General features: G+C 37.3%; 1 protein-coding gene across 2 annotated transcripts in view; it reads left to right on the top strand.

Annotated features, from left to right (window-relative positions):
• The window catches only part of USP15 (ubiquitin specific peptidase 15), a 189,180-nt gene that overhangs the window by 56,093 nt on the left and 111,173 nt on the right, over window positions 1-21,914 (top strand). For both annotated transcript variants that reach the window (XM_006859509.1, XM_006859510.1), the window contains exons 3-5: window positions 1,442-1,572; window positions 16,575-16,701; window positions 19,596-19,741. In XM_006859509.1, the coding sequence (XP_006859571.1) occupies window positions 1,442-1,572; window positions 16,575-16,701; window positions 19,596-19,741 (404 nt within the window). The remainder of the gene's footprint in view (window positions 1-1,441; window positions 1,573-16,574; window positions 16,702-19,595; window positions 19,742-21,914) is intronic.

The raw sequence follows: 21,914 nt of genomic DNA on the forward strand, positions 1-21,914 counted from the left end.
TGTGAGTGTTGGAAATGCAAGGGTAGATGTTTTGTAGCAAGGAAGAGAGCGATTATTTCTCCAGTCTAGGAGCGGAGGTCTCTGGGACCACCAATGGATAAGAGCCTAGAACGGGACCCCACCCAGAGAACCGGGGATGCCTGAGATGGAGACAGAGATGATGACATGGAGGGATGAAGCAACTGGGGACTTTGGATCCAGAGAGGGAGATGAACTGTGGGCCGAAGACTGAGGGGGGAGGAGGGAGTGTAGAGCACGGGCTTCTAGGATATGCCCTTTGGTCAGAAGACGATGCATGGAGGGGATTGGAACCACGGCAATGTAATGATGTACGATGGAATGAATGTGGAACTGAGGTTCTCTCATGTAAACTATCATATAATTCACAATAAAACATTAAAAAAAAAGAAGAAGAAGAAGTTAAAACTTAACAACTAAGGTTAACGAAAAACTAGGCTTAAATGTTAATATCTAGTTTGTATTTTTTATTGATGTTTTTATTATTAAACTCAGAGTTTTCATAGTTCTGTTTTAGGTGAAACATCGTTTTCTCAAAATTTAGTATGATTCTGTGACAACAGAGTGATTCTAAAAAGAATAGCATTTATTGATTTATGTTATTTTATATTATGAATAGTATGTTCTTATAATTGAAATTCTAACAGTAACAATTTTGCTTCTCAGTATTTGTTAGCTTAAAACTGGCTTCAGAGCAAGATAATCTTCTTTATGTGTTTATATACTCGGTGAACTATTTCTGTTTTAAACTTTAGTTGGTCTGGAAATTTAAGGAAAGGAGCAGAAAAAAGTCTCAAATTAGAGCTGTGATATACAGGTATCATTCAGATGCTGCTTTTAGATCTCTGGACTGCCCCACACTAAATTTTTTAGTTTAATAAAAAAATTAAAAGTGGATGATAGAATTAGAGCAACATTCTGAATGTTGGAAAGAATCCAGATCAGGGACCTTCTGGAGTAATAAGTTGATTCACAAATTGCTTTTTCATTTTTTTCAATTGTGGTTCCCAGTCCATATGCTTTGGAGTCATTGTGCTTCTGAATTTTCTCCATCAACTGATATTAGAATTAACACTATTATCATGTAACATGATGCTGAAATATTTGGAGAGCACTCTTCATCAGCTCCCTTGACTAACAATTATAATTTGGGATTGTTTTTCTACGACTCCAACAAAATAAAATTTTTCTTTTTAAACACGAGTTAGTTTACTAAAGGCACACATGGAAACTTTTGCGTGCAACAGTGTATTTGGATTGTTGGTTCGGTCTTAAATCTCCTTATAGCTTTCTTCAAAATTTGTTATTTAAAATTTATAAAGTACTAGTCTATGAGTTTAATTTGTAATATATAACCAAAATGTTTAGAGGTAAGTACTTATTGGTTCTCTTTATGAATTGAGTTTATTTTCTCTTTTTGTAGATGGTGATGCTCAGTCACTTAAGGAGCATCTTATTGATGAATTGGATTATATACTATTGCCAACTGAGGGCTGGAATAAACTTGTCAGCTGGTACACATTGATGGAAGGTCAGGAGCCAATAGCACGAAAGGTAGGTTTTAAGCCTAACTGAATATAAATATTCTTTTTCTGGAATAATTTAACATTTTATTGTAAATTCAGTGAGTAATAAAGCTTTATCACTTAACTTAGGAGAAAAAGACCATAAAAATGTTTCTGTATATTGTGTATAATAATAAGAATAGCAACAGTTAATACATATAAAGGGTTTAAGGCACAGAGGGCTAATGTGTCAGACTGCAAAGTCGTTTGAACTGCAAAGTCGGTGGTTCAAACTTACTGCTGCTCCTTGGAAACCCTGTACAGGGTTGCTATAGGTCGGAATCGACTCGACGGCACTTAACAACAATAATATCCTAACTTTAACTTCTGTTTAAGGATCCTTGGTGGTATAGTGGTTAAGTGCTTGACTGTTAACCGAAAGGTTGGTGTTTCAAACCCATCCAGAGGCTTCTTGGGAATAAAGACCTGGAGATTTGCTCCTATAAAAATTACAATCTAGAAAACCCTATATGGCAGTCCTACTCTGTCACACAGACACTGTGAGTTGGAATCAACTTGACAGCATGTAATTACCATCTCTGTTCTAATCATTTTACATTTTAACTCATTTAAGCCTCGCAGAAAACTTTGTGAGGTGTTCTCTCCATTTCACACATGAAGAAACGAAGACAGAGAAGTAAGCTATTCAGAGGTTTTTACAAAGTCGCATCATGATACAAATTTAGGCACTGTGACCTTACCATTTGCTGCAATGTTTTTTGATGATACAATTAGAAAATAATAAAAGTTGAATTCTTTGTCGTGTAAATTTTTATATATCTTTTACTTAAAAATTTTTATATTAATCTAGAAACATTGAAAAGGACTTTTTAAAAATTCCTTTTAATTCAATTTTATGGAAATGCAGGTATTGCTATAATATAAAAGTATAAAATATGCAGAGTAGACCTGTCAACTTAACACAAATATTTGATAGATTTCCTGAACTGGGTGTGGAGTAGGGCACAAAGAGGGAGAAGGAAGGAGCAGATTCTCTTGGCATAATTATTTATCTGTTTTATCACACATACACACCCACATTCACATAGAAATAATAGAAAGAAAGGTAAAATTAGGTAACCTAAGGATAAAAACTACTGGATGAACAATGATATTTGTTTGCTATGCCACCATTATTTTAAATAACAGTGCGGTCACCCATGGTGGACAGGTTTCAGATGAGCTTCAAGATGCAGACAGACTAGGAAGAAGTGACGAACTATTTCCAAATCTTTAATCACTTAAAACCTTATGAATAGCAGAGAAACACTGTCAGATATAGTGCTGGAAAAGAGCCCCTTGGCTTCGAAGGCACTCAAAATGCAACAAGGGAAGAGCTGCCTCATCAAAGTAGAGATGACCCGAATTGAGTAAAGCCTGTGGGTGAAAAGCCCATGGGACCTTCATTTGCTGATGGGGCCCAACTCAAAATGAAGAGAAACAGCTGTAAACATCCATTGAAAATCAGAACATAGAATGTACGAAGTATGAATCTGGGAAAATTGGAAGTTCTCAAAAATGAAATGGAACGTATAAACATTGATATCTTAGGCATTAGTGAGCTGAAATGGACTGGTATTGGCCATTTTGAATCTGATGACCACATGACTTACTATGCCCGAAATGACAAATTGAAGAGGAATGGTGTTGCAGTCGTTGTCAAAAAGAACATATCCAGATCAGTCGTGAGGTACAATGCTGTCTGTGATAGGATGAAATGTAAGAATTCTACCAACTTCTTCCATCGGAAGTCGATCAAACATGCAATCAATATGTATTGATCATTACTGGTGATTGGATTGCAAAGGTTGGGAGCAAACAGGAAGGATCAGTAGTTGGAAAATATGGCCTTGGTGATAGAAATGATGCTGGAGAACACACGATAGAATTCTGTAAAATCAGTGATTTGTTCATTTCAAATACCTTCTTTAGACAGTATAAGATACGATTATACACATGGACCGCACCAGATAGAATACATAGAAATCAAATTGACTATATCTGTGGAAAAAGACGATGTAAAAGCTCCATATCATCAGTCAAAACAAGACCAGGGGCAGACTATGGGACAGACTATCGATTATTCATATGCAAATTTAAACTGAAGCTGAAGAAAATGAAAATAAGTCCATGAGAGCCAAAATATGACCTTGAATATACCCACCTGAATTTAGAGATCATCTGATGAACAGATTTGAAACATTAAACACTAAAGACCGAAGACCAAAAGAGTTGTGGGACAACATCAAGAACATCATACATGAAAAAAGCAAAAAGTCATTAAGAAGACAAGAAAGAAGGAGAAGGGCAAAATGGATGTCAGAAGAGACACTGATGCTCTCCAGCATAGAAATGCTAAAGCAAATGGAAGAAATGAGGAGGTCCCAGAGCTGAACAGAAAATTTCAAAGATCAGCTCAAGAAGCTAAAGACAAATATTACAACGTAATGTGCAAAGGTGGAATCAGAATACCAAAATGGAAGAACACACTCATCATTTCTCAATCTGGGAGAACTGAAGAAACAATTCAAGCCTCGACTTTCATTATTGAAAGATTCTCTGGGCAAATTATTGAATGATGCAGAAAGCATCAAGAAAAGATGGGTGGAATACACAGTCACTGTACCAAAAGGAAATGGTTAATGTTCAGCCGTTTCAAGAGGTAGCATATGATCAAAAGCCAATGATACTGAAGGAAGAAGTCCAAGGTGTGTTGAAGGAATTGGCAAAGAACAAAGTGCCAGGAATTGATGGGATAAAATTGAAATCTTTCAAGAAAGTGAGGCGGCACAGGAGGCACTCACTCATCTTTGCCAAGAAATTTGGAAGACAACTGTCTGGCTGACTGATTGGAAGAGAACCGTATTTGTGCCCATTCCAAAGAGAGGTGACCCAACGGAATGCTGAAATCATTGGACAATCTCTTTGCTATCCCATGCGTGTAAAGTTTTACTAAAGCTAATTAAGACATGGCTGCTAGCATACATTGACAGAGAATTTCCAGAGGTTCATTCTGGATTCAGAAGAGCCCGTGCAACAAGGGATATCATTGCTGGTGTCCGATGGATCTTCGCTGAAAGCAGAGAATATCAGAAAGATGTTTACCTGTGTTTTATTGACTACTCAAAGGCTTTTGATTGTGTGGATCATGACAAGCTATGGACAACATTTGCGATGTATGAGTATTCCGGAACACTTAATTGTGCTCTTGAGGAATCTGTACCTGGACCAAGAGGCAGTTGTTTGAACAGAACATGGGAACACTAAATGGTTTAAAATTAAGAAAGGTGTGTGGCAAGGTTGTATTCTTTCACCATACTTATTCAACCTGTATGCTGAGCAAATAATCCAAGAAGCTGTGTTATATGAAGAAAACGTGGCATCAAGATTGGAGGAAGACTCATTAACAGCCTGCGATATGCAGATGATACAACCTTGCTTGCTGAAAGTGATAGAACTTAAAATATTTACTGATGAAGATTGAAGAGCACAGCCTTTGGTATGGATCTACATCTCAATGTCAATAAAACACAAATCATCATCCCTGGACCAATAAACAACATTCTTATCAATGGAGAAAAGATTGAAGTTGTCAAGGACTTCATTCGTCTTGAATCAACTATCAGCACTCACGCAAGCAGCTGTCAAGCTTTGCATTCTGCAAATCTGCTTCACAAGACCTTTTTAAAGTGTTGAAGAGCAAAGATGTCAGCTTGAGGACTAAGGTGTGCCTGACCCAAGCCATGGTATTTTCAATAACCTCATATGCATGCGAAAGCTAGACAGTGAATAAGGAAGACTGTAGAAGAATTGATGCTTTTGAATTATGGTATTGGAGGAGAATAATGAAAGTGCCTTGGGCTGCCAAAAGAACCAATAAATCCGTTTTGGAAGAAGTGCAGCCAGAGTGCTCCTTGGAGGCCAAGATGGCCAAACTTCGTCTCTCATACTTTGGACATATTGTCAGGAGGGACCAGTCACTGAAAAAGGATATCATGTTTAGTATAGTGGAGGGTCAGAGAAAGAGAGGAATACCCCCAACAAGATATATTGGCCAAGTGGCACCATCGATGGACTCAAGTGTGGCAACAGTATGAGGTTGGCCCAGGATCAGACAGTGTTTAGTTCTGATGTGCATTAGGTCACTATGAGTCGGTACCAACTCAATGGCACCTAACAACAACTATGTTACAATTAGGAGCTGTAGTGACACTATAGGATAAACACTGGACTGTTAACTACAAGATTGACAGTTCAAGTCTACCACTTTTCTACAGGAATAAATATTCACTCCTGCAGAAGTAAGATTTTTCTGTTCCTGTTTTCTTGTGGCTGGTTTGAAATTTGAGTTCCTTTCTTGTAGGAATGCTGCTATGGTCAGCTGTTGTTAAATTTTTCATGGCTTATGGCAACCCTAAGTGTTGTAGAGTAGAATGGGGTCCACAGGTTTCTTGACTGTAATCTTTTTAGAACAGTTTACCAGGTCTTTATTCTGCAGTCACTGGTTGGATTCAAGCCACCAACCGTTTAGGTTAGCAGTCAGTTGCAAACCACTTGTGCCACTCAGGCTCCTTGCAGAAATGCTGGCCATATATAAAATGGCCAAATTGTTTTAACTACATTTTATTTACCTATTGTTTTTGTTGTTAAGTGCTGTCAACTGGGTTCTGACTCATAGTAACCCTGTATTGGGTTTCAGAGGCTTTACATCTTTGCGGAAGTAGAAAGCCTCATCCTTCTCGTGAGAAGGGCAGGGTGGGCACAAACTGCTGACCCTGCAGTTTGTAGTCCAGGGCTTATCTCATATGATGCTACCATGCTCCTAGTTATTGTTGTTGTTAAGTGCCGTCCAGTGGTTTCTGACTCATAGCTACCCTGTATAGGGTTTCTGAGAAGCAGCTGCTGATCTTTAGCTGCTGACCTTGCAGTTCAGACTGACCTTGCAGTCCAGTGCGTTAGCCCGGAGTACCACACCAGGATTCCTTTTAGCTATACTTGACTGGAAAATTAAGTGTAAACACCCATTTATTGACTTAGGTAGGTCCCAGAGATCAGATCATTATGAGAAATTGACTGGTATGTGAAAATGGAGGATGACTGGGATATGGACACACAGGACAGCCCTTTGTGTTTTTGCTTGCGCCTTCATGCTCTTCTTGTGCCTCAGAGCTGGCAGTTGATGTCCCCATTGTAGTAGGTCTACTCCAACTCTCTCCTTTTCACTTTCATTTCCTTCCTCTCTGCTTTGGTCCAACTCCTCCTTTACAGCCTCCTTTTCCTTCTACTCCTTTGATTTCTTTCTCCCTTTACGCTCCTGCAAGCCAGGCTGGGAACTAATTGGAGTATGTGGGTTGGTGCCAGAGAGCAGTTCCCTGGAGCCAGGCAGGTAGAAGACCACACTGGAGAGGTGATGCCAACCAGCTTTACTCAACATTCTTTCCTGCCAGAGATAGTTGTTAATATGCAAAATAGTCAAGTAGTAGAGTTTTTACTATTGTCATAAATGTGAAATGTCACATAATGAGATAGTCAAAATGAGGAGCAGGTTTATTTCAACCAATTGAAGGATAGTTTACTTACCTGTAAATCTGGTTGGAACAGCAATTTCATTCCTGGGATAAAGGAAAATCTATATCTGAAACATCGTCAAACACATTTAACTATATTATTGCTTCTTTACTGATTTTAGAAAAATAAAAGTAGCATGTTATATAGTTTAAATATTAAATGTAATAAATAGATCCACTACCAGAAAAAAGTTTTAGATGTCTGTTTTTCTTAGCTGCCCTTAAATCATAGCAACCCCATGCAAACAAAACAAAAGACTGCCTTGTCGTGTACTCTGCTCGTGATTAGTTGTGGTCTGTAGGGTTTCACTGCCTGACTTTGGGAAGTAGATTACCAGGACTTTTTGTCTTAGGCTGTCTTAGCCTGACAGTTCTGCTGAAACCTGTTAGCATTATAGCAGCACACAAGCTTCCACTTATAGACCTAGGATGCTGTGCATGAGGTGCATAGGCCAGGAATCAAACCTGTTTCCCTCATGATGGGTGAGAATTTTACCATTGAAACACCATTGTCTCATTAGAAGTCAAGTAGAAGACCATATGTGTAACTCCACTTATATGAAATACCTAGATCAGTCAAATGTTTAGAGACAGAAAGTAGATTAGTTGCTACCAGTGTCTGAAGGTAGGAAAAAATAGAAAGTTATTGCTTAATGAGTACACAGATCATGAAACATCTGGAAATAAATGATAGTGATGGTAATTGTGATTATGATGAATGCCACCAAATTACATTCTTAAAACTGGCAAAATAATGTTGTATGTATTTTACATACTAAAAAAAAGAAAAAAAGTTGTAAAAAAATAAGGAAAAGTATTCAACTGGATTAATAATTTCAAAATGAATTGGAACAATATTTCGTTTTTGAATTATCTAGTTTACAGATTTTTTCCATGTCAAGATTTGTTTGTTCTTCTGAGTAGTCCATGATTCTTTTAATATTTTTCTCCAGCATCATAATTCAGACACATCAGTTCTTCTGTGGTCTATTGTGGTCTGTCTTATTCATTATCCTATTTTAACATGAAGTAAAATACCTGAATTGTATCAGAAACACCTTGATCCTCAAACTGATGTCTTTGCTTTTTTTTTTACTGTTTTATTGTGAATTATGTGATAGTTTACATGGGAGAACATTAGTTTTACATTCATCCTATCGAATATCATTTCATTGCATGGTTACAATCCCCTTCATGCATCATCAACCAACCAAAGGGTATACACTACAAGCCTGCCATCTGGTCGTCAGCACACAGTCCCTCTCCCTCTCTGTGTCTAAAGTCCCCAATTGCTCCATCCATCCACGTCATCATCTCTGCCTCCATCTCAGGCATCATTGCTTCCCTGGGTAGGGTCCCGAACTCCGCTCTTCTCCCTTGATGGTCCTAGGGACCTCCGCTCCTAGGCTGGAACGTTAATCACTCCCCTCCTTGCTATAAAACGTCTGCCTTTAAATTTCCAACCATCACAAGCAGTTCTGATAACAATTATTCACTATTGTATTACAAGAGACCTATCCACATTTCATCAGCCCTGCCTAGACAGATTGTATACTACTCAGTGGAGATTCTACCTTCCTCCATGCCCTCTGGATCTAGGTTCCCTCTTGAAAGCTTATAAACCAGTCACTTGGCCAGGTAGCTGTCTTCCAAATTTTTTAGCATAGATGAGTGATTGTCTCCAGTGTTGCATCATTTTATTGAAAGATTTCAGTTTATATTCCATCCATTAGTTCCCAGAGCCTTGTTCTTTGGCAGTGCCTTCGGTGCACCTTGAACTTCTTCCTTCAGTATCATTGCCTCTTGATCATATGCTACCTTTTGAAATGGTTGAACATTGACCATTTCTTTTTGGTACAGAGACTCTGTATTCCTTACATCTGCTTTTGATGCTTTTCCATTATTTAATGTTTTGCCATAGAATCCTTAATATTTGATGTTGAATTTTTTCTTCAGTTCTCTCAGTTTGAGAAACGCTGATTGTGTTCTTCCCTTTTGATTTTCTAACTCCAAATCTTTGTACATTTCATTATAATATTTTACTTTGTCTTCTCAAGCTGCCCTTTGAGATTTGCTATTCAGCTCTTTTACCTCCTGAGTTTTTCCATTTAACCACTGATAGCACAGTGGTTACGAATCGGGCTGCTAACCTCAAGGTCGGCAGTTGGAAACTACCAGCCATTCTGTGGCAGAAAAATGAGGCTTTCTGCTCCCATAAAGATTTATAGCCTCAGAAACCCTGTGCAGGATCCCTATGAGTCAGAACCAACTCCACAGTACTTAACAACAGCAACAACAAACTGCAAAGCAAGTTTCAGAGTCTCTTCTGACATCCATTTTGGTCTTTTTCTTCTTCCCTGTCTTCGTAATGACCTTTTGCTTTCTTACTGCATGATGTTCTTGATGTCATCCCACAGCTCTTCTGGTTTTCAGTCTAATGTATCAAATGTGTTCTTCAGATGATCTCTAAATTAAGGTGGAATGTGTTCAAGGTCATATTTTGGCTCTTGTGGCCTTGTTTTAATTCTGTTCAGCTTCACCCTGAATTTGCGTATGAGCAGTTGATTGTTTTGTTTTGCAGTCTACTCCTAGCCTTGTTTTTGATGATGCTATTGAGGTTTTCCATTGTCTTGTCATACAGATGTAATCTTGTGTATTTGATTTGAAACTTGTATATTCCATCCAAAGAGGTCATGTATATAGTCTCCTTTTATGTTGTTTAAGAAATAGATATTTGCAAAGAGTAAGTCGCTGGTATTGCAAAATTCTGTCATGGGACCTCCAACAGCATTTCTGTCTTGAAGGTCTGATCCTTCCTCTTTGTTTTCAGCCTTCGTGTTTCTATCACAAGACATTATCATTACATCTTGATTGTACATTTGATCAAGTTAAGACTGAAATAGTTGTTAAAATTTTTCAGTTTCGTCATCACTGACTTAAGTGGTTGGGTCATAAATTTGAATAATAATGTATTAACTGGTCTTCTTTATAGATATAGTGATATTATTCTATCATGAACAGAATTATACTTCAGGATACATCTTGAAATGATAATTTTGAGAATGACTGTGAAGCCAATCCTCTTTTGTCATTTCTGTCATAGGAAACCATGATTGTCTGATTCAAAATGGCCAACACCAGTCCATTTCAATTCACTAATGCCTAGCATTGCATCCTGGCGTGGTGCCGTGGGTTAATGCATTAGACTCCCAAGGATGCTGGATCAAGCTACTAGCAGCTCCTAGGAAACCCTATACAGGGTAGCTGTGGGTCAGAACCAACTCAACAGTACTTAACAACAGCAAAAATGCCTAGCATATGTATCTTTATGTGTTCCATTTCATTTTTTACTACTTCCGATTTTCTTATATTCATACTTTATACATTCCATGTTCCAGTTATTAATGTATGTTTTCTGCTATTTCTCCTCAATTTGAGTTGTACTTCAGAAAATGAAGGTCCCAAAAGTTTTACTTCAGTCACATCATTATCATCATCAGTTCTAGTTTGTGGAGACCAAGTCTTCCCCAGTTGTATTTTGAGTGCCATCCAACCTGAGATTCTCATCCTAAGATACTATATCTGACAATGTTTTGCTGTTTTCCATAATGTTTTTATCTTCTGGTACTGTATCTGACATTGTTCCTTTGCTGAACCTTCTTAATTCATAAGGTTTTCATTGGCTTATGGTGCTGTGGCTGCAAAGTGTGTTTGATCTGCAAGGTTGTTGTTCAAGCTCACCAGTTGCGCCTCAGAAACCCTATTCAGGGTCACTATGGGTCGGCCCTGACTCCACGACACTTTACAACAACAACAACAACAAGCAATCAGAAGTAGTCGGTCTCACCTTCATCCTAGTCTGTCACAGTCTGAAAGCTCTGCTGAAGCCTGTCCATCATGGGTTATCCTGCTAGTATGCCCATCGATGCTGCCACCTGGCCAGTGCATCTCATTGGGGGTCTTCCTCTTTTTCTCTGACCCTCCACCTTACCAAACATGGGATCGTTTTCCAGCGACTGGTCCTTCCTGACAATATGTCTGAAGTATGAGAGATGAAGTGTGGCTATCCTGGCCTCCATGGAGCACTCCAGATGTACTTCTTCCAACACAGATCTGTTGGTTCTTTTGGAAGCGACTGATAAACTTGAGCCGCCAATCTTCCAGTTCAAAGTGACCTTATGATCTAGCATATTAACTCTCAGCGAGGACTCCAACAGTACTATAATTCACTGAAAATACAAAACAAACTACATTTTAACTGTTAGCTTTAATTTTGACACCTAACTTTTATTCTTGAATAATGGCATTAGAAGACTTTATATAAACAAATCATCTATGTACCTTAATTAGGTCTTAACATATTCATAACTATGCTAATGATTTTTGTCTTCAGTAACACTATTCAAGCATTACTCATAGTTTTTTGTTGTTAAGTGGCACCAAGTCTGTCCCATGTCATAAACACCTTACAAAAGATTTCTGATAGTGGCTGGTTGATTTGAAATGCTGACCCTGCTGTAAGTAAGAAAAGCTTTTTAATAACTTACTCTTGAAAGTAAATATATAAATTGTTGTTGTTGTTAAGTGCTGTTGAGTTGGTTCTGACCCATAGCAACCTTGTATAGATTTTTTGAGGAGCAGCTGGTGAGCTTGAACTGCCAACCTTGTGGTTCATACTGAATTTGCAGTCCAGCGCACTATCCCACAGCTACACTAGGACTCCAGTGTATGGAATGTTGTTGTTGTTTTTGTTAAGTGCCGTCGAGTCGGTTCCGACCCATAGTGACCCTGAACAGGGTTTCCAAGGGTGTAAATCTTTACGGGAGTAGAAGGCCTCATCTTTCTCCCGCGGAACAGCTGGTAGTTTCAAACCTCTGACCTTAAGGTTCACAGCCTGATTCGTAACCACTACGCTACCAGAGCTCCTTTGTAATAGGAGTGCTATAATCTTGACGTTTTGTTTTGAAAGATTTTACAATGATTTTCTGACAGTTAAATCATCAGATAATTTTTAGAAAAATTACTTGTTTTATGAAACTTGATTCTCAATTTAAAAAATATACACTTCACTATGACATAATTGAAGTTGTCAAGGACTTCATTCTTCTTGAATCAACTATCAACACTCATGGAAGCAGCAGTCAAGAAATCAAATGACATATTGCATTAGGCAAATCTGCTGCACAAGACTTTTAAAGTGTTGAAAAGCAAAGATGTCAGCTTGAAGACTAGGGTGTGCCTGACCAAGCCATGGTATTTTCAGTAACCTCATATGCATGTGGAAGCTGGACAGTAAATAAGGAAAACCGTAAAAGAATTGATGCATTTATATATATAAAATAGACACTGGAAGGGGAGAGAAAGGAATAGCCAGAAATATCACCATAGAAAGCTTGTAAGTCCGTCTTCTGCCTATAACTGATTGGCATACCTAAATGGGGCTACAGCGTGCCCAGTGAAGGAGGCTTCCTGCGGAGCCTCTGCATTACATAAGACTATAGGTGGAATCCTGAACCATATCCAGCATCTTTAGAGGTAGGAAATTCCCACTTGAAAGGACAAGCAGACCAGCCTAGAGCAGCTATAAGAACAGAATATACTTCTTGAAAGAAAGACCTACAGGAAAAATACAAAACAATATAGGCAGACTGACTGTTACTATAAGAACAAGCAAGTTGCTTGCCAAGGAGACATCAAGGCAAGTGACTGGGACCCCTCAGAGCAAACCCCCTTCCATGACTAAGACTCAGTGGAAATACACGCTCTGATTGGTGCCCATGTTCCTCACCGATAGGGGGAAATGAGGTAAAAACAGCAAAGAAGCGGTGAGCTAAGTCCTACAACGTTCAGTAGACTCCTGTGAACCTGGGTGGAGACCTGCTTGGCCAGCAGTGTGGAAGACCTGAGGACTCTTAGGCCCAGAGTCAGTGGCATAGCCACAGATGGCTAGAGTGGAGAGTGAAGCGTCCAGCTGATAAGAAGAGAGGGCATATGGACAAGGACACCCACACTTGCAGATAATACCCACTTGAACCTGGCTTCAATAACTGGATGATCAGAGCCCAACTAGAAGAAGAAAGAAGAGGGAAAAAAGAGTAATCTGATACAATTTGATGAACTTGACCTACACCTATGGATGCAGTAGCTCAAAAGAGGGAACAAATCTTTACAGCAAGGATCTTTTCCACCTCTTCCACACATGGAGAGGACAGGGATGGGCACCTTGGACATTGGCTACACAAAGTGGGGGGCTACAAAGGCAGGAAGTGACTGGCTTACAAGCTTTCAAGAGGGAACCTAGATCCAAAGGGTGTGGAGGAAGGTAGAATCTCCACCGAGTAGTATCCAATCTATGTAGGCCAGGCTGATGAAATGAAATGCAGATAGGTCTCTTGTGATACAATAGTGAATAATTGTTATCAGGACTGATTGTGAGGGTTGGAAATGTAAAAGGTAGACATTTTATAGCAAGGAGGGGAGTGATTAACTTTTCAGTCTAGGAGCAGAGGTCCCTGGGACCATCAAGGGAAAAGAGCAGAGAGCAGAACCCTACCCAGAGAAACAGTGATGCCTGAGATGGATGCAGAAATGATGACGTGGAGAGATAGAGCAATTGGGGACTTTAGACACAGAGAGGGAGAGCGGCTGTGTACTTATGATCGGGGAGCAGGCTTGTAGTGTATACCCTTTGGTTTGTTGGTGATGCATGGAGGGGATTGTAACCATGGCAATGAAATGATATATGATAGGAGGATGAATGTAAAACTAATGTTCTCCCATGTAAACTATCACATAATTCACAATAAAACATTAAAAGCAAACAAAAGAATTGATTCATTTGAATTATGGTGTTGGAGGAGAATATTGAAAGTGCCATGGGCTGCCAAAAGAACCAACAGATCCGTTTTGGAAGAAGAAGTGCAGCCAGAGTGCTCCTTGGAGGCCAGGATGGCCAAACTTTGTCTCTCATATTTAGGATATGTTGTCAGGAGGGACCAGTCGCTGGAGAAGGGTATCATGTTTGGTAGAGTGGAGGGTCAGAGAAAAAGAGGAAGAACCAACGAGATGTGTTGGCCAAGTAGCATTGATGGACTCAAGCGTGGCAACAATAGTGAGGTTGGCCCAGGATCGGGAAGTGTTTCATTCTGCTGTGTGTAGGGTCACTATGAGTCGGTACCGACTGGATGGCACCTAACAACAACAATATGACATCATAATTGAGTCTTGGTGTGATGCTGTAGGATAAATACTGGACTGCTAACTTAGAGGCTGTTGGTTAAAATCCACCAGCTGCTCCTCCTTGGAAACCCTATGCAGAATTGCTATGAGTCATTAAGCGAATTGGATGGTACTTAACAATAACATGCACCGTAAAAGAAGAATCCCTGGTGGCACAAAGGTTAAAATGCATTGTACTGTTAACTGAAAGTTAGGCAGTTCAAATATCCAAGCTTCTCCATGGGAGAAAGATATGGCAATCTTCTTCTTGTAGCCTTGGAAAGTCAATGGGGCAGTTCTACTTTGCCCTATAGGGTGGCTGTGTGTCAGAATCTCCTTGTTGTCAATACAGCTTTTTTGTTTGTTAGTTTTTGTTTTAAATGCATCGTAATGAGAGGTTTTATTATTTTTTGGTATCTTTCTCTATATCTGTTGTTGATCGTTCCATTTCATTTTTTCTTTTTCAAAAAAATTAGACCTTTAGATACTTTAACTTTAGCAACCTTCCAATGATTGTTATTAGATTTGTCTAAGTATTAAGGAGCCCTGGTAGTGGCGTGGGTTAGAGTTGGCTGCTAACTGCAGCTGCTCTGGGGAAGAAAGTTGAGGCTTTCTGCACCTGTAAAGATTTACAGCCTTGGAAACCCTATACAGGGTCACTGTGAGTCCGAAATGACTCAACAGCCTACAACCACCACCAATATAATATTGTTTTAACATTCTTTTTCAGCCATTGAATCCAAAACAAATATTTCTCATTGGTAAAAATAATTGATTTCTGGTTTCTCTACTTTTAGTCATAAATATTATTATAAAAGTAAGAATATTTGCATAAATATTCTTACAGATATTTCTCACTGGTAAAAATAATTGATTTCTGGCTTCTCTACTTTTAGTCATAAATATTCTTACATTGTAGCCATGGCAATGAAGCGATATATGATAGGATGAATGTAGCTAATGTTCTCCCATATAAACTATCACATAATTCACAAGAAAACGTTAAAAAAAAAAAAAAAAGTGAGTGATAAGGTATCTGTTTACACATGGTTAGCCTCAATGTGAAATTATGCATTTATATTGTCTCATCAGTTTATGAGGTATAATATGTATGTTAGTTTTGTAAAGTGAAGTAAGTTCATTAATTAACAAAAGGAAAGGTAAACACCACGGTACTATTTTAGAGGTGTGACTATAATAGGTATGGTTAGGATAACCAAGTTTTATAAAAGATAGTGCTGGGCTAGGCTATAAAGACTAGATAAACTGCATTTAAAAATTTTAAGCTTTAGCAATTTCTCTGTAAGGGGAAAGCATATTAGTCTCTTACTGAATTGATGATAAGCTTGTGAGTACATCTAACAGTCACTAGGAACCTCCCTTTTGCCATATTTGTCTAATGTATCACATATCAGACTGATTACTATTTTCAGTAACAGTCTTCCTGACCGAAATCCTACAGTTAACCTTTAGAAGATCAGAAGGAAATATACTTAATTAAAAGGTGACTCCAATGTATATATTATTTTTCTTTTTCTTATACTTTATAACTGGCATGGTTAACAGCTTTGTTTTTTCTTCATTTGTTGCATGGTATTACTAAGTGCGTATTTAAAGGTCAAGCAAAGTCATCTTAGGATGGAAAACTAACATATCAGTTACAGGGGCATAGCTAAAAATTTTGGCAGCAGTAATTTGGAGTTATCATTTTAAAGAATTTATTTTAACATATAGAGTGATAATATAGCTTTTAGCTCGAATTATATAAAATAAAACTTTAAAAGGATTTCTACTTAGAAATGAAGTACTCAAAGTTAAAAGTATATCTCAATACTTAATCGATGATGTATTAATAGAGGTTTGTTACGTATCATCATTTTAGATAAACTTTCATTTTATAAATACTGACTATAGTTTATCAAAGTATATCTATAGATTAGTAGACTACCTTTATTATTTTGTATCATAATTTTTCATATTATATTATCTATTGAAATTTCCACATATGATTCTTTTTAATTTTAACTGTCCAGTAGTATCTTGTTCCATACTGACAGGTTTGACAGTTACTGTTTTTCATTGGAGATCTGAATTTTTTTTTTAGAGCGTCTTTATAAAATTATGTTGCTGTTGTAAAAAGTGAAGTATACTGATATAACTCACACTGATTTGCTTTCATTTATTTATTTTGTTTTTACTTTTATAGGTGGTTGAACAGGGTATGTTTGTAAAGCACTGCAAAGTAGAAGTTTATCTCACAGAATTGAAGCTCTGTGAAAATGGAAATATGAACAATGTTGTAACTCGAAGATTTAGCAAAGCTGACACAATAGGTAATGCATTAGCCTGTCCTCTTCTTTCTTGTTTTAAAAACATTGCTATTAGACGTTTAGTTATAATTCTGTTTGTTATATGCTACTTGGATGATAATGATTTTAAGAATTTGAACTCTATAGAGTCCAGAGCTTGATGGAATATGTCTTAAGTTTAGAGTTGAATTATTAGGTTTTTGTTCTATTTTGAAATTTTTAGATGAGTTTAGCATTTGTCCCATTTTGCTTTCTTCTTTTTTTTTTTTTTTAAAAAGGCAAATAGTTGCTGTTTTAATTTAACATTCGAAAAATGTGTGTCATGTTTGTTACGTGACTGTAAATTAAAGAAGTGGTGGTTGTTAAGTGCTGTCAAGTTGGTTCCATCCCATAGCAACCCTGTATAGGATTTCCAAGGAGCAACAGGTGAACTTGAACCGCTAACCTTGCAGTTCAAACGAACTTCGCAGTCCAGCCCATTAACCCACAGCCCCAGTGGGTGCTTAAAAACTTGATAAGGTAATGTAAACACGTGTTTCTCCTCTTTTCCATGGAAAATGACAATTCCTTGTTTATTTCTTTTTCAGTTTATTCTTTTTGAATGATAGATGCAGTTGAATAGTTAAAATAAGGCAGCAGGCTTGGCATTAGTATGACATAGTGAATTTTTGTTTTTTTATCATGAGTAAATTAGTGAATCAGTCTCCAATATGTATACCTAATCTTCTCATCTTATACAGTATATTTACGTATAGAGACTAGGATCCTTGGTCCCACAGTGGGTTAAGTGTTAGTCTGCTAACTGCATCAGCAGTTCTAAGCCACCAACTACTGCATGGGGGAAAAACGATGCTTTCTGCTCCTGTAAAGATCTACAATCTTGCAAACTCTAAGGAGCAGTTAGTTCTACTCTGTCCTTTCGGGTTACAAAGAATGGGAATCAACTAGATGGCAGTCAGTGAGTTTGATATATGTGTGTGTATATGTGTATTCATAGAGAGATTTCCATATATAGATATTTTGTTGTTATTATTAAGAGCTTTTGAGTTGATTCCTACTCATGGCAACCCTGTACAGGTTTCCGAGGCTATGAATCTTTGTGGGAGCAGAGAGCCTCATCTTTTTCCCTCAGAGTGGCTGGTGGCCTTGAATTACCAAACTTGTGATTAGTAGTCCATTGCTTATCCTACAGAACCACTGCACTCCTGATATCTAGATATAGATAAATATTTTTTTCATTCTATTTCTGTCATATTTAGATTTATGATAAAAATATATTAAATAAATAATTAAAATCTAATAAATTACATGACTGTTTAAAAAACACAACCCAAAATAATTATAAAAAAATTATAAGCTCGATGTAATGTAAAATTAATAGCAGTCACATTGATCTTATTTAAAATGAAAATAGTATCTATGAGCTCAATTTCTATGTTTTGTGGTAAGTTTAGCTTTGTAAGAAATCACCAAAAGTGACTTACTGTTTTGTATTTCCACCTGGAAATTCCCACTTCATTCTATTGACAAAATATCCACATAAAAACCTGCACACAAATGTGTATGTTGTTGAGTGCCATCGAGTTGATTCTGACTCATAGTGACCCTGTATAGGGTTTCCCAGGGTTTGAACAGCCTCCCTTGTGATTAGCAATCTAGTGGTTATCATAAAGTACCACACCAGCTTTATCTCAGTTTTATAATTACGAAAAATTAGAAGGAACAATCATGTTTCTCAGTAGATAAATGGACAGAGAAATTATGATATATCCATATAATGGTAATAGGGTGTCTTACTTTATAGCATGCTAAGCTACTGTAGTTTAAAAATCGGTTTCTTCATTCAGCCAGCTAATTGATTTAGAAATAAGAGAAATATTTTATTTTACCTTGAATACATTTTTCTTTTCATTGTCTATTTAAGTTCAACTTAATTTTAGTTAGCTATTCAAACTGGACTGGTAACTACAGGTCGGCAGTTCAGAACCACCAGCTGCTCCTTGGAAACACCGGTTGCTATGAATTGGAAGTGACTCAGCAGCACTTAGCAGCAACATTCAAACTGAAATATTAAATTCAATTTCATATAAATTGTTCTTAAATTGATTTTTTTTAATTTAAAGTATTTTTTTTCCATCTGAAGCATCTCTGATTCATACTCTGATTTTAAACTTTTACATATAAGAAAATATGCTGATTTTATAATGTGTGAAAACTTAAAATTCATCCTATATGGCAGAGATGGGGAACATTTTTACTTCCAAAATGTATAAGATCATTCATGGGCCATACAAAATTATCAACTTAAATATTATCCTGCTATCTATGGAGTCCTGGTATGGCACTGTGGGTTAATACACTGGAGTGCAAAGTCGATTTGAACTGAAAGGTCAGCAGTTTAAGCTCACCAGCCATTCCTTGGAAACCCTATACAGGGTCGCTATGGGTCGAAACTGACTCAACGGCATTCAGCAACAATAACAGCAACATATTTCATGAAATAGTTAATGAACTCCCCCCTAATGTGATAGCTGTCACTGCGGTTGCCTTGGCAAGGCCAGACCAAATGATTTCACTGACCTTATACAGCTTGCGGGCTGGACGTTCCCCACCCCTGCTATATGCTATAAATTATACTTTAGTATCTGTGGTTGAACTCTCTTACCTTATGAGTCTTAAATCCCCCCTAAGTAATCATTTGTTGTCAGAGTTATCAATTACCTTTTTTTCTTTTTCCTTAAAAAGTACACTGAGGCGAGGGGCAGAGGGAAAGTACATCTGGTCTTTAGCGCCTCCCCCCCCCCCTTTTATATTACTCTGTTCTTGCTATTCCATAAATATTTTGAATTTGTGATTATGGTGAACATTTAGCTGTTTGTAGTATATTATATTTATATCTCTTTCTTTCTTAAATCTAGATACAATTGAAAAGGAAATAAGAAAAATCTTCAATATTCCAGATGAAAAGGAGACCAGATTGTGGAACAAATACATGAGTAATACATTTGAACCACTGAATAAGCCAGACAGCACCATTCAGGATGCTGGTTTATACCAAGGACAGGTATTGTTTAGAAATACTGTTTCTTTTAAGCATAATGTCATGAAGCTTTTTAGATTCACAGACTTTAAGGAATGTCTTTAGAGTATATAAAGGATTCTGTTGTGTCTGACTTCCTCTTTCTAACTCATCTCTTTCCAGTCTCTCTTGGTCACTGGCTATAACTCATGCTTCCTTTAGCTTGGGACCAATCTTGTTTAAAAAAATTATTTTCAGTCTAAAAGTCTGCTAATATTATAAGATTAATTAGCAAAGATTTTCTGCAAAGTACGAAGTCATAAATATTTTTGGCTTTCAGGCATCAATGGTCTTTGTAGCAACTACAACTCTGTCATTATAGTAGCATGAAAGCAGCTATAGACAGTATCTAAACAAACGGAATGGCTGTTTGCCAGTAAAACTTTTTTTATAAAAGCAGGTAGTGGATCTTGTTGTTGTGAAGTGCCATTGAGTTGGTTCTGACCCATAGCAACCCTGTGTAGAGTTCCTGAGGAGTGGCTGGTGAGCTTGAACCACCATCCTTGCAATTCAAACCAACTTTGCAGTCCAGCACCCCCAGTGCTACACCTAGTGGACCATATTTTGCCAAAACCTGTTTAAACATAGCAACCCCTAATTTGATCTCTCTTTGTGGTATAATCCAAATAAATGTTTTTTTAACATACTCAGCAAGTTCTACTGTTACACCCTTTAAATATTTCTTGAATTCAGCTCTCTGTTCTGTTCCCAGTCTTATCTTTTAATAGTCTCTTTCTCTCTTCTTTTTTTTTTTCTTTAATAGTCTCTTAACAGATCTCTCAGCCTCCAGTCTTTTTCATGTATATTCAGTCTTGCATATTTATGCTATAAGATTATTTCTTAAATGAAAAGTTCATTGTTTTCCCTTCCATAAACATTTCCTAGTTTATTCATGCATTTAGATTAAAGCCTAGGCATCTTATCACAAGGTGCGTGCAGGTCATGATTTGATCTCTCTCCTTGTTTATAACATTTTTAGATTACTCTTGTCTTATGATTTATACTGTAACAACACTGTTTATGTGGTGGTACTGTAGAATGAGCACTGGACTAGGAACCAAAAGGTCAGCAGTTTAAACCCACCATCTGCTCTTGGAAACCCTATACAGGCTCACTATGAGTCGGAATTTCAGCAGCACACAACAACAACACACTGTTAGTGTTTACTCTTTCTATGCTTTTGCATGTTCTTCCATCTACGTGGTGTGCTCTTCTCAGTTTGTACATCCATTTAGCAGAAAGTCCTTTTAATTATAAAATATTCAGATGAACCGTTCATCATATCTTTCCAGATCAGATTATCTGTCCTAATTAATTCCAACTCAAATGTCACATCTGTCTTCAGCCTTCTCTGATTTATTTTCTTCAATATCCATTGACGGTGCAGGATTTTTCTACTTGGGGTTAAATTACTTTCTTAACTTCCATAATATAATACTTTCATTATGATTTACTTCTTTGTTATTTTGTACAATTCATAATTTACATGAATTACTTTTGTATCAGCTTAACTATGAGGTCAGCATTTTGGTTGGACTGTGTCTCTTCTGTCACTTGCTGATGTTTGTATTTGCTTTAATTTTTTTAAAAAATACCTATTACAATGCTTTGTACACTGATATATGGAGATTATTGTTTTATTTTACTAAAAATTTCTATTGACATCAATATTACGAAGTGCTGTGAGAACATTTATAGTAACCTAAGAAAATTAGTATTTATTAAATACTTACTATATCAGATTATCAAAACAATACCTTCCAGGTTACTTTAATCATTATATTCTTAAAATCACTCTTATAAAACTAATACTTACTAAAGTTAAGTTACTCTGATTGAGTAGTCCCTGAGAAGTGCAAATAGCATATTCTGCTGCTGCTGTTTCCCAAAAACTTGACATTTGAGTCCATCCAGAAAAGAAAGGCTTGGCAATTTACTTTCCCCCTCCCCTTTATCCTATCCCCCCCCCCACCACCAAAAATAAAATAAGAGAATTGCCATTGAATACTCTATGAAGCCATTTTATTCTAGTACATTTAAGATAACCCATTAGTCAAAATCAACATAATGACAACTGGTTTTTTACGGATTACTTGGATTCAAGTTGGAGTGAGGACTTTGGCACTTTACCTATGAGCCAACACTTCCCTCCCCAGCC

Source organism: Chrysochloris asiatica, unplaced genomic scaffold (genome assembly GCF_000296735.1).
Source record: "Chrysochloris asiatica unplaced genomic scaffold, ChrAsi1.0 scaffold00033, whole genome shotgun sequence".
Taxonomy (NCBI): domain Eukaryota; kingdom Metazoa; phylum Chordata; class Mammalia; order Afrosoricida; family Chrysochloridae; genus Chrysochloris; species Chrysochloris asiatica.